Source organism: Myotis lucifugus, unplaced genomic scaffold, assembly GCF_000147115.1.
Source record: "Myotis lucifugus unplaced genomic scaffold, Myoluc2.0 scaffold_80, whole genome shotgun sequence".
Lineage (NCBI taxonomy): Eukaryota > Metazoa > Chordata > Mammalia > Chiroptera > Vespertilionidae > Myotis > Myotis lucifugus.
In genome coordinates this window covers 3,964,617-3,977,859 of record NW_005871128.1, presented here as the reverse complement: position 1 = coordinate 3,977,859, position 13,243 = coordinate 3,964,617, and the positions used below count along the sequence as shown (strand labels likewise).

Below are 13,243 nucleotides of genomic sequence, written 5' to 3'. Positions count from 1 at the left end.
GGTTTTATAGTGACTACTAGAGGCCCAATGCATGAAAAATCATGCAGGAGTAGGCCTTCCTTGCCCTGGCTGCCGGCACTGGCTTCACTCCTCCAGCCGCCGGCAGGCATCCAGGACCCGGGCTGGCTTACCTCCGGCCCTGGCTTCGTCAGGAAAGACATCGGGAATGACGTCCGGAAGACATCTGGTCTAATTAGCATATTACCCTTTTATTATAGATGATTAACATGTTCAAAAAAAGTAGAGGGGGAAAATGGAGCCTAGTCCCAAAATACTTGAAATTTTTTAAAGAATCAAATGAAATTTACAAAATACAGATGTGTATATTGTCATTCTACTGCTTGAAACTTTTCCATGGCTTCCTCACCTATAGGATACATGTTAGAAGGGAGCACTTCAGACTTGACTCTACCTATTATTTATTTATATATATATATATATATATATATATATATATATATATATATATATATATATGTTTGTATTGGTTTTTAGAGAGAGAGGAAAGGATAGGAAGAGAGAAACATTGATTGGCTGCTTCCTGCAAACCCACTCTGGGAATCCAGCCTGCAACCCACGTAGTATGTGCCCTGACTGGGAATCGAACCAGCAACCTCTCAGTGCATGGGACAACACTCGAGTAACTGAGCCACACCAGCCAGGGCCCTACCTATTTCTTTAGACCAACTGCCTATCATTTCGTAGGAATTCTGTGCTTTAGTTAGATCCAAATACTAGCACTTCACCAAACACAGTGCTTTCTTTCATGTTGCAATGCATTCATACTCAGTGTTCTTGGAAATTGATATACACTCACATTACCCACTAGTCCAGCTAGAAAATATATATTTATGTACAAATAACCATCTCAAATAAGGCCTTACCAGAGAAATTCTCCATAAAACTGTCAGATAGACTTAGACATTCCTTCCATTGTTCCCATAGCACCAATTACATACTCTATTGAAACATTTTCCATTGGTATTTCATGTTCTAGACCTCGGTGGGTCTCTTGTGGGCCAAGAGCAGTGATGTACTAGAACTGATGCGTGCTGGCTTATGAGAACCTTTGTAATATTTTTAAGAATATTGGCCCTGGCCTGGTGGCTTAGTTGGCTGGGGCATCGTCCCTTGTGCCCAAAGCTTGCAGGTTCAATTCCTGGTCAGGGCACAGCTAGATTGCTGGTTTAATCCCCAATTGGTGCAGATGAAAGGCAACCAGTTGATGTGAGACATCAATGTTTCTTTCTTTCTCTCTCTCTTTTTTCTCTCTCTAAAATCAATAAACACATCCTTGGGTGAGAATAAAAAAAAAGAATTTTGTGAATTAGTTGTTAAACATAGCTGTTAACAAAAATTAAATTACATTATATTAAAGACAAAACTAGTTAACATTTAAAAACTCATTATTATACAATTATGAATTACAGTCTATGCTCTAAATAACCAAAATGATATATAATATGTTCTACTAGTTATCTCTTTCCATATCTTTTTTTAAGGACATCACGGTAATAGCTTGAAATTAGGCATGGTAAGAGTATTTATACCACAGATATTGGAAATTCTAAAAGCCAGGAATTGACCTTTTCTTACGATGATTATACATACTCAAGAAAACTATAGAGAAATGTTAAACACCCAGATTTATCTTAAACGTGTGTTATGTCAATAACCTTTTCATTGTGAATTGGACACAAAAGGATGAAAATATTATTCTAGTGTGTGGAAACCATTTTCCAATTTAGAACAAAGATCTTCCCAACACTGGAAAATGAATAAAGCTCTGACATACATATTTGAGGTCTACCTTTCATTTTACTTGCCAACATAAATGAAAATTTCAAAGATTCCTACATATTCTGTGAATTTTTTGTGTAAGTGAGGAAGAAAAATATAATAGTCTTCCACAGACCAAATGGAAAAGCTATTATGTATAAATAGAGACAATACTACTATATATTCATCATATGAAATATTTCTCTTTCAGTGGTGATTGATTTCAGGCAATCCATATCTACACTGGGTGAGATAATTTCCTTTGTGCTAATTAAAAATTCAGTACATATTTATTGAGTGAATACTATTGGGCATACACTATGCTAAGCACCACAAGTATATAGTCCTTCCTTTTCAGAAGTTTAAATTCTAAAAGGAGACAAATGTATAGAAAAATACAGTATATGTTTGCACATTATAAATACTGGTGAGAAAAAATCCCACAGGCTATTATAATTCACAAGGTAGAAAGTTGCCATATGCTTAGAAGGAGCTGGTAAAACTTCCTGAAGATAGTGTAATACAAAATGGCCTTTAAATCAGTAGATTTTAACAGATGGAAACTACCCCCTATGTCAGAGCAAAAATATGAAGAGATGGAAATCATGAATGAAAATATTAAAGTCAGACTCAGAAAGCCTCATATATAAATAACAACATGTAAAGGGTAGAACAGATGAAGTAATAAAAAATAATTTTAAGAATTTTCTTAATTTGATGAAAAATATTACTCTTCAGATTAAATGAGCTCAAGGGTCTCAGTCAAGACTAATGTGGAAACTTACATCTTCACATTTTTGTTTATATTTCTGAACAAGATAAAGAGATTTATAAGCCTCCAAACTTAAATGAAGTTATGGATTTGTGGGGTGTATAGAAATCCTTCATTTTAGAGAAAGAAACACACCAGCAAAGGTCCAGAGGCAGAAAAACTAAAGGTTTTTTCAAAAGTCATCAAGATGAATGGCTAGGATTTAGAGTAAAGCCAATGGCTACAAAGAGAAGTAAAACTAAATAACACACAGAGGCACTGATAACTACAGTGTATAATTGTTAGCTTGCTTGTACATTCTGCAATGAAAATACACATTATCTTTGTTAGCATTAATTTAGTCAGGTAATCAAACTTACCTTACAACATTATTTTACTTATGAGATTTAAAAACTATCGAATGCATAACAAACCAAAGTCTTTATTTTGCCTCTCGTTCTTCCTTCCTTCCTTTGTTTTTTTTTTGTGTTTTTTTTTTGTTTTTTGTTTGTTTTTTTAGCAATTTGACTATACCCATTTTGCAGGAAGTTGACTACAATTTAAGGCAGTGGTTCCCATTACTCAGCGCCCCCTGGAAATTAATTTTTTTTTAATTTTAATAGCAATTAAACAGAAAGATATATGTATTAATGTTTCTACCTTTTTCGTAAAATATAGTAAAGAAAGGTGTAAATTAGAAACATTGAAGTTTGAAATTATGAAACTATTTATTGAACTCAGAATAGAAAGGTAATACAAAACAAGTTAAAACAAATGCACCTGTGGCCATCACCACCCCCCTGGATCGCTACAGCGCCCACCAGGGGGCAGTAGCGCCCACTTTGGGAATCACTGATTTAAGGGTTCTACATTTTAGTTTTAATCTTAATTATATCCTATACTAGTAGCCCAGTGCACAAAATTCATGCACATTAAAAGGGAATTAATTGCCCTAACCGGTTTGGCTCAGTGGATAGAGCATCGGCCTGCGGACTCAAGGGTCCCAGGTTCGATTCCGTTGAAGGGCATGTACCTTGGTTGCGGGCACATCCCCAGTGGGGAGTGTGCAGGAGGCAGCTGATTGATGTTTCTCTCTCATCGATGTTTCTAACTCTCTATCCCTCTCCCTTCCTCTCTGTAAAAAATCAATAAAATATATTTTTTTAAAAAGGGAATTAATTAGCAGAGATATTTTAACATTGCTATTTGCCCTTTCTCTATAATAGAAGTGTGAGAGATGAAAGGAAATTAGTAAAATGTATATGGAAATAATATATAATTTATTAATAAATAAACAGTAACAAAAGGATATAACAACAACAGAGGCATGATATAAAAACGACAAAAACAAAAACATGATATAAAAACAACAGTGATGGAAACAATGACTGATAAAGTGATTAAACTTATTCTAATATCTCCCTGTACACCACATTAAGAGTGAAAACACTTTCAGAGTGCTTGACTAATTTCCCTTGTGATGAAGTACTTAGAACGTTAACTGTAACATCGCATGCTCTTCAAACTTGAGAGAAAGCAACATATAACTGACCATGTGCAAAAACGGGTTCAGGTAGGAACATGCCTACTCTGTCTAGAATTTGTCCTTGTGATTTATTAATAGTCATCACAAATGCTGGCATCACAGGAAACTGTCGATGGGAGGCCAGTGTCAGATGGGGACAAATTAATTCTTGGAATCAGAACAGCCTCTCCCTCTGCAGATCCTGTTAATACTTCAGCTTTGATAATGTTAGGTTGTAATCTTTTGATAATAAATCTGGTACCATTACAAAAACCCCATTTACTATTGAGATTTCTCAATAGCATGATGATTGCACCCACTTTCAATTTTAATTTATGACACGGCATTCCTGAAGGAATAATACTATTAAGAAATTCGATGGGAAATTTTCCTTTGTTTCTTTGTTATGGGGTGGGGCCACAACATTGGTAACAAAGAAACAGAATTAAAACTTTATTGTGGGGAGCTGCTACAGTGTTTTGGACAGGTTCAAGCCTTGGACTGATGAGAGGGCACAGTCCTCTCATTGCCACGTGCAAGTCCCAGCTTGGAGGGCAGGGCCCTCCCACCACAATTATAGCCAACAGCTGTAGTTGTAAGCTTGAACCTATGGTCCGAACATGTGGCCCCACGTGCCTGAGTGATGTGGGCTTGATAGAGTTCAGGTGCATGTAGTTGAGTAGGCTTGAAACCCAGGAGAATGTTTGTAAACATCTTGGTCACGCCCTTACTTTGCCTCGTAGCATCTGCTATAAAATAAAGGCATGGCTGTGGGCGTGGTCGCTGTCTCTCAGAGAAGCAGCGTCCCACCGAGACCCGGCTTTTCATTCTCTTGTCTGTCTTTTCTAAGCCTTTCAGCCGCCCCACTCAGGTTCACACTTTAGAAAGATCTGCCTCCATGCTCCCAGGGCGGGTTCCTGCCTCAAACTCTGCCCTTACAGGAAACAGCTCCGGGAAACAGCTTGGGGGAGGGCGCAGCCGTTGCCAAGACAACCCCTGTAGGACTTCCTTCTGCTGGTCGCTGTTCGTCCCTATGTGACGAACACCACCCATCGTTTTTATATAAGTAGATAATAAAAGGCTAATATGCAAATCAACCAAATGGCTGAACAACTGGTTGCTATGATGATCACTGACCACCAGGGGGCAGGTGCTCAACGCAGGAGCTGCCCCCTGTTGGTCAGTGTGCTCCCACAGGGGGAGTGTCGCTCAGCCAGAAGTCGGGCTCATGGCTGGCAAGTGCAGTGGTGGTGGCAGGAGCCTCTGGACATTAGGCATTTGGACATCTCCCAAGGGCTACCGGACTGCGAGAGGGTGCAGGCTGGGCTGAAGGACCCACCCCCACCCCCAAGTGCATGAATTTTGTGTACCGGGCCTCTAGTGATTACAATAAATGGAAGAAAAAAACTCCCAATAGGTTGTAACAAATATGTTAGCACTACTATTAGGTTATTACAATTGTTTTTATCTACCCATAATATTTTCATAAGAAAAACATGTTTTGAATTTCTTAAATTGTCTTCATTCCTATCAGTCAAAATTCTAAATAAAGCATAGAATAGGTATTGCTACTTCAATGGTATACTGAGTTTAATTATTAAACACTAGAAGCCTGGTACATGAATTCCTGCATGGGTGGGGTCCCTCAGCCTGGCCGGTGATTGGGGCCAATCGGGGCAGTCTTGCCAGGCCTGTTCGGGGCCATCAGAGCTGGCCAGCCAGGGGGAGGGATCATGGGAGGTTGGCCAGCCACAGGAGGATGGCTGTGGGAGCACACTGACAACCAGGGGGCAGCCCCTGCATTGAGCATCTGCCCCCTGGTGGTCAGTGCACACTATAGCGACCAGTCAACCAGTCGATCGGTCGTAATGGTCACTTAGGCTTTTATATATATATATATAAATTACTATGTAATCCATGAAATATTATTCAAAGTTATGGAAAATTGTTAATCTAGTAAAACATAATACAGTGTAACTAACCAAACATAAAAACTAAATCAAGGTAACATTATATAATATTTCATTAAGGAAAAACAGATAATCAAATTGATTGCTAATAGGTCTTTCTACCATTTTCTGCCGCAGGGGTATGATGATGGTTATGGGGGTGAATATGATGACCAGACTTATGAGACATATGATAACAGCTATGCCACCCAAACGCAAAGGTAAGGCATTTGCTGTCTAAATAACCCTTCCCCAGATTATTTCTAATCTTGTTATTTTGTTTCTTGTATCTGAATATCAGTTATGTTATGTGAGAGTTTCTGGTAGTGGTTTTTCTCCATTGTCTGTCTGAATTATGAAGTTGTTTACTAGACTGTGAGAGGTAAAAGATAATAGCTTTCAATTGTTAATAATGAAGTAGTAGTGTGTTATTTTCAGAACAGATAATTATCATAACCAATCAACTCATTAACAAGCCTGTATTTAATGAAATTGTTGTTTTTGAAGATTATTTTAGTGAACTCATAATTAAGTTAGCACTAAAAACAAGTTACTTGTTTGATATAGCTATTTTTTCCTAAAATGTAATTTTTTTTGTAATACAAAAGATGTAGGAAATGTTATTGGTGCTCTGAAAAGAGAAAAATTCATAAAATAATTTAATGAATCAAGAATTACTTTCCTTTCTTAATGGGTTACTAAATGATTATTGAATATAACTTGTCAGATTGACTCAAAAATTTTGATATCAATGAACTTTTACTTTTTTAAAAGTTGGATTCATTTAGATGTTATTTACATACAGTATGTTTTGCCTGTGGTGGTACAGTTTGGCAAATGCAAACTACCAAAATTAAGATACAGGGCCTTTTCATCAATCCAAGATGTTTCCTTCCAGTTCTTTATAATCAACTTTTCAAACCAGGCCTTGGAAACCATGACTTGTTTTCTGTCACTACAGTTTTGTCTTTTCTAGAATGTCATATAAGTAATATGAAGTAATATAATATGTGGCTTTTTGAGTCTGGTTTCTTCATTTATATTTAATATTTACTCATGTTGTGTGTATCCGTGTTCTGATTCTTTTTATTACTGTGTAGTATTTTGTTGTAAGGATGTGCTACAGTTTCTTCATTCACCAGTTGGAGGACATTTGTGTTGTTTCTATTTTTTGCAGTTATGTATAAACTTGAAATAAAACATGCATTTTTAGAAAAAGTAGTCACTTAAGTTTTTTTCTAAAAAAAAATGTATTTAGTTATAAATTTCATGAAAAAGTAGTCCATATACCATTAGTTGATTCTCCTATTTGTGGTTTATAGAAACTAGTATAACTGATTGTCACAAAATCATTAGACTTGATCATTTATTGATCAACTTTATTGGCACCCAGAGAAAGTTGTATGATTTGTTAAGTAATATTTGGAGGAGAGAAGATGGCAAAGAAAGAAGCAACTGCAAGGTCATTACGGAGTGAAGGAAATCTACATGTATTGCACAAGTGTTTTCCGTGGCCTGAGGGACAGCATAGTGAAAGGGGTGAAGGGAAATTCTATTTAAAGAGAATACTATAGACAATTAGGAGAAAGATGAGTGAACTGATAACTTTAAAGCTACGCATAACATATCATTATGGAAATGACTATCTTCAACTTTGAGTAATTGGTAAATTTATAGTAGGTTAAATAGAAAAGTCATCATGAACTAAAAGCATTTACTGTGGGTAATAATTTAATTGTCCCAATTATATATTGGTAGACAGCACACTTATTTAGGATTGGGGAAAGTTTTGTGTCACATCACAGATAGTAAATAGAGTGGTATATGCAACTTGGCTACATATTTAAAACAACTGCTAATATTTTCAATGAGATTGCTAGTTCATCACTGTATATTAGTACATAAAAATAGTGATAATAATGTTCTTGAACTTGTTTCAGAAACTATTTGGTAGAAAACACAATTACCACACACTACTAACACAACCAGAACAGAGTAAAATCATTTCTTAATGTAGCTCTGCAGAGTTACATTCATCTTACAGAGATTTTGAAATAATTTTCTGAAAATTAGGAACTTTCTAAATCTTTCTTCCTGTTAAATTTAAATGGGCTTAACTGATGCTAAGAGAAAAGAAAGAAGAAGAAAAAATGAAAATTAAGATAATTTATCTTTAAATATTTAAAAAGCCAAATAATTGAACATAATTATGTTTAAAAAGTAATGCCAATATAGAATAATTTGGGGGAAAATTTATCTTGTTTTAATCAAGTATGATTTAAATGTCAAAGAACACTTTCTATGTCCTTCTATTACCTTCTTATTTTTTTCCTTTTCTATCTATTCAATTTTATATGACTAAATTCTTTTCATTCTCCTAGGTCTAGCTCAAAATCTAATTCTTCCAAATCATCTTTCCTTAATCCTTTATTTAGGAATAACCTGTTTCTGAATTCCAATAGCACCATATCTTTATTTCTCTATGGCACTTTCTATCTTTGTCTTACATTAGGATCATTTGTGTACATATCCCTTAAATTCCTCAATCATTTACAAACAATATGACTATTACTTGTCCAGAATCCTTGCCTGATCCATCCCTGTGTGCTTTCTGTATCTATCGAGACTTTCATGAGTTATGTGTTGAATAGATGATTGTTGAACATGTGAATGTCAGCCCCAATGTAAACCTACACTATGAAAATTCAAAACAAGAGCTTCATGTCTCAAAGAGAATACACTATTCAGCATTGTATGTATCATATTTACTGACAAAATATTTATGTGTTTTGAGATATGTTAGTGCTAAACAAGAAGGTTAAAGAAAGCAGGTCATGAATTTTGTTGTAATGATACTAATATTCTGTATTATGATAAGTATAAAATAATTTTCTATATTATAATAAGTATAAATTATCTATTTTCATCAAAACATATTTTCAATATTAGCATAGTATATGGCACACTAGATGTTCTTAGTAAAGATTTGTTTAATACAATGAAAATGCATTAATGAATGTATGAAATTAACACTATAATCTCAGAACTGTGGAAAAATTCTTAACTATAATACCAATTTGCGATAAAAATGGATAAGCACTGAGACATTTTATTACATAATGTATTTAATATCTACTTTTAGATTATTTCTATTGATCCAACTATGCCAGCAGAAGGTAAGATGAACAGTGCAGTTAAATAAGCATTTATTATTATATAACTATGTGCCAGAAAGTATACTCACCATACAGTATACTTCTTTAAAAATGTTTAAATACATTTTAATATTTGCTCCTAATAATTTGTTTGAGGAGTCATTTGTAAGCTGTGTATATATTTAAATAAATATAAGTAAAACTACTATAGGGTAGTCAACTATTAAGAATTAAAAGTAAGAGAAAGCAAATTTTCTACAGGGATTGTTTCTTTTCAAATCGTAGCTCATTAATTGGACTTTAAAAGGTATGATTTGGATTTATGGAGGAAAATGGAGAAAGTTTCTAAAGAATTGGAATACAGAGGACTACATGAGGTTAAAGTTTCTCCATCATTTACAAGCAATATGACTATTATTTTAATATTGTCATGGTCAAAATCAAAAGAAAAGCTAATTTAGAATCTTGAAGGTAAGACAATAGATTATGAGTGACTTAACAGAACTGAAAGACAAAAATCCTTAAAGAAAATGGTCTTTAATTGACTAGTCAGCACAGGTGAATACAGAATTTGTGGAGATTATGAAGTAGAATCTGGCAGGTGCCTAAATGGAATAATTATATCATATTTAATAGAGTCTAAGGGAAGTTCACAAGGTATGTGCACTACAAAGGTTCACCTGGAGTTCACCTGGAGAAACTATAACAATTTTAATTAATCTCCACTTTTCTTGTAAGGTGTCTTTAGTTCTGGAAAATTTCAAATGGAACAGAAAAGGAATTTCACTAAAGATTCCTAAGAGGTAGCTCAGCTAAATGACAGGAAGGACTAGTCTCTAACCATCATTTCCTCTTCCTCTGTGTCTATGAGAGGAAAAAGTAAGGAAATAGATTGATGAGTTTATTATACAAGCTTCAAATTGCAGGACTAGAATTGCAGTTTCCAGAGGAACTCAATTACTTGAAGTCTTTGCCTCAAGACAAGTTACATCCTGTGATTTACACCTTTAATTGGACCGAATATTAAATTCTATTCATGTTCTGATACCCCATTTTTAATGTACTCTTCAAAGTTATTAACGTTTTCAAAGATCAATCTTCTAAAATTATGCAAATTCACAAGGTTTTGCAACCACTTGGTTTTTCTCAATGCCCAGATTTTAAGCAAGAATCTATACTAAAACAAATCATAGATGTAGAAAAGAATAACTTTCATGTACAGTACTTATAAACAAATAATAATAATGTAAACTAATGTCAAAAGATCAATTCTGACCTAACAGTAATTTAAATTGAATGTTAAATGTTGATCATTTATAATTCTCCAGTATAAATTTTTTAACTACAGGTTGATGATGTAATAAGCAAAATATTAAAATGAAAGTGTTTACTTTCCTTGAAGCATGAATCAGGTGAGATACTCACACAACCTAGGAAGGGGATCATCTTTTCTATAGATTAAAAAAGGAAGGTGCCAAGAGTGCAAAGATACATCTCTCTCTGATATACTAGTATAAGACAGAAGTTCCCAAATTTTCAAAGATGAAGATCCTGTTTATATATATAATTGATTTCAGAGAGGAAGGAAGAGGGAGAGATAGAAACATCAATGATGAGAGGGAATCATTAGTTGGCTGCCTCCTGCACGCCCCCCACTGGGGATCGAGCCTACAACCCAGGCATGTGCCCTTGACCGGAAACGAACCTGGGACCCTTCAGTCCTCAGGCTGACACACTATCCACTGAGCCAAACCGGCTAGGGCTGAAGAACCTTTCTGAATATCTGTCTACACACTAGGGCCTACACAGCAAGAGGGGAAATGAGACTTTTAAATGAGGATAATCTGGAGAGAGTTTAGTAAGACTATTTTCAGTGGCAGAGTATAGTGGAACCACAGGAACAGTGTATTCCTCTGGGGCTAGTTTCCCTGGGACAAGGTGTTTGCCACCAAAACTAGGAGTGAAAGGCAGACACAGAAAGCTGTGAGAGAGGTGCCCTGTCAGGAGATTCAGAATGGCAGCCAGCCATGGCTATCCCACAAGTAGGACACTCCAGGGAGTCAATACCCAGACCTCACTCAACTCTCCTTTGTCTCCTCCCATTGCTCCCATTGGCTGAACTCATTCAGAGGCAGAGGACTAGAGACCCATCAGATGGAGTTGCCATTAGTCATCCCAGGGTTTAGGGCAGATTGGAGAGAAGAGTAGACATGGGGAGGTAGATGGAAGAGATCCAGCCCAACATCCAAAGTGTTTATCACCCCCCAGCAACTAGTCATGGACATATTAGTCTCAGTTGCCTGAAGATATAAATCATGACATGAAATTGCTATGGAATCAGTAATGCTTTGAAATGAATTTATGTCTTATTAATGAGAAAGTATCCATCGACTAAAAAAAAAAGTGAGAATATACAGTGAACAAATGGGCTCTTGGATCCCCTGGCACAACTTCTTAGCCTTTGAGGGTCAGATCTCACACAACAGGAACCACTGCTTTGTTGCTCAGAAGCTAGTTGGCACTAATGATTCACAATAACTAACGTTAGCTTTGTGCTAGCTGCTATGCTAATTATTTAGGCACTTTATGTCATTTAATCCTTGCAACAACACCTAAAACAGAGAAAAAATGAAGCTTAAACAATATTAAGCAACTTTCCCAAGTTCATTCAAGTAGTAAAGTTTGGAGTCAGAATCATATCTGCTGACTCCAGAGGCCTCAGATATAAAGTCTAATAAGTAGCGTTTGAAATCTAAGTCAATTCATTGGTGTAACAGGTTTCTGTTATGCACCTGAACATGCCAGAGAGAATATGCATTTAATATACTAAGAATGTAACAAGTTATTTGCATGCTTTGCAAAAGGCTCTTACTAAAGGGCATCTATGAAAAAAATGAAATTATCTTACATTAATTAATGTTTTTAGGCTACAAGTTTACTGTGACACTAAGAATCTACAGAACCCTTTGGATGAAAACTTAAATGTAAGGCACTGCAGTTACCCAATAATTTAATAAAAGTCACAGTATTAAGTATATAACAGCTTGTCCTACTCATTTAAGTGGAACTATTTGCTATAAAGTGACTCACCCTCATTTTGTAATTCAGTTCTCTTAAGTCTCAAACTATCGTCAACAATGAGATTGAATTTGCAGATGGTTATCGAATTTGAGATATTTCCCACAGTTACTCTACAAGTTAGCTGTACTTCCATGCCAAATACAGACCTCTGCATGCATAAAAACAGTGGATCTGGTACTGTTTAAAATTATCTCAACAGAATGAGAATCTAACTCTTGATACATACTATATTTGTTGTTGTGGTTCTCATCTGATATTTATTTTAGGCATATAAGATAACTGTTGTTAGTTTCAGGAAAGAAACTATATTTCCTCAAATTACTCATTATGTATTCATTGTATTTGATTTTTTAACTAATTTATGGTTAATTTTGATAACTAAACTACATGCCTTAATAGTCACTTTCATATTTAAAATTTAACATTACAGTACTTTTTATAAGACTAATGAGAAGGGCTAGAAAAACCATTTTTGAATGACAAGTCTCCCTAGAGAACTTAAGGAAGTGTCCCAGTTAGTAGTGAAACTTGCTTAATCATTTATCAAGATCAGGACATGTCAGCATATCAGTCATTTCTCCTCAGCAGATTAGTTTAGAACTGGAGATACAGTGGGGCCTTGACTTACGAGTGTCCCGACTAACGAGTTTTTAGAGATATGAGCCGTCTCTGGGCCGATTTTTTGCTTTGAGTTGTGAGCTAAAATTCGGGTTATGAGCCAGCTTCAGATACCCCACCACTAGTTGGCGCAGCGAACATCACAGTGAACGCCATAACATCAGCCCAGCATCAAGTGTCTCACTCGTTCACTTTTTGATTTGACATACGAGTAATTTGAGTTACAAGCTCCGTCACAGAACGAATTAAACTTGTAAGTCAAGGCCCCACTGTACCTCTCAACAAGTAACAGGAAGGTATTGGGCAAAACACTGGCCAGATGTTTCATATTCAGAATTGTTTGTGTTTTAGAAAGGCAATACTATACATATACTATTTATTACAT

General features: G+C 35.5%; 1 protein-coding gene across 2 annotated transcripts in view; it reads left to right on the top strand.

The window, feature by feature from the left end:
• Positions 1-13,243, top strand: part of KHDRBS2 (KH RNA binding domain containing, signal transduction associated 2) — a 513,200-nt gene that overhangs the window by 439,807 nt on the left and 60,150 nt on the right. For both annotated transcript variants that reach the window (XR_002829782.1, XM_006090724.1), the window contains exon 7: positions 6,143-6,225. Coding sequence is in view for 1 of the 2 variants with exons in the window: in XM_006090724.1 (XP_006090786.1) it covers positions 6,143-6,225 (83 nt within the window). In the remaining variant the exon portion in view is untranslated. The remainder of the gene's footprint in view (positions 1-6,142; positions 6,226-13,243) is intronic.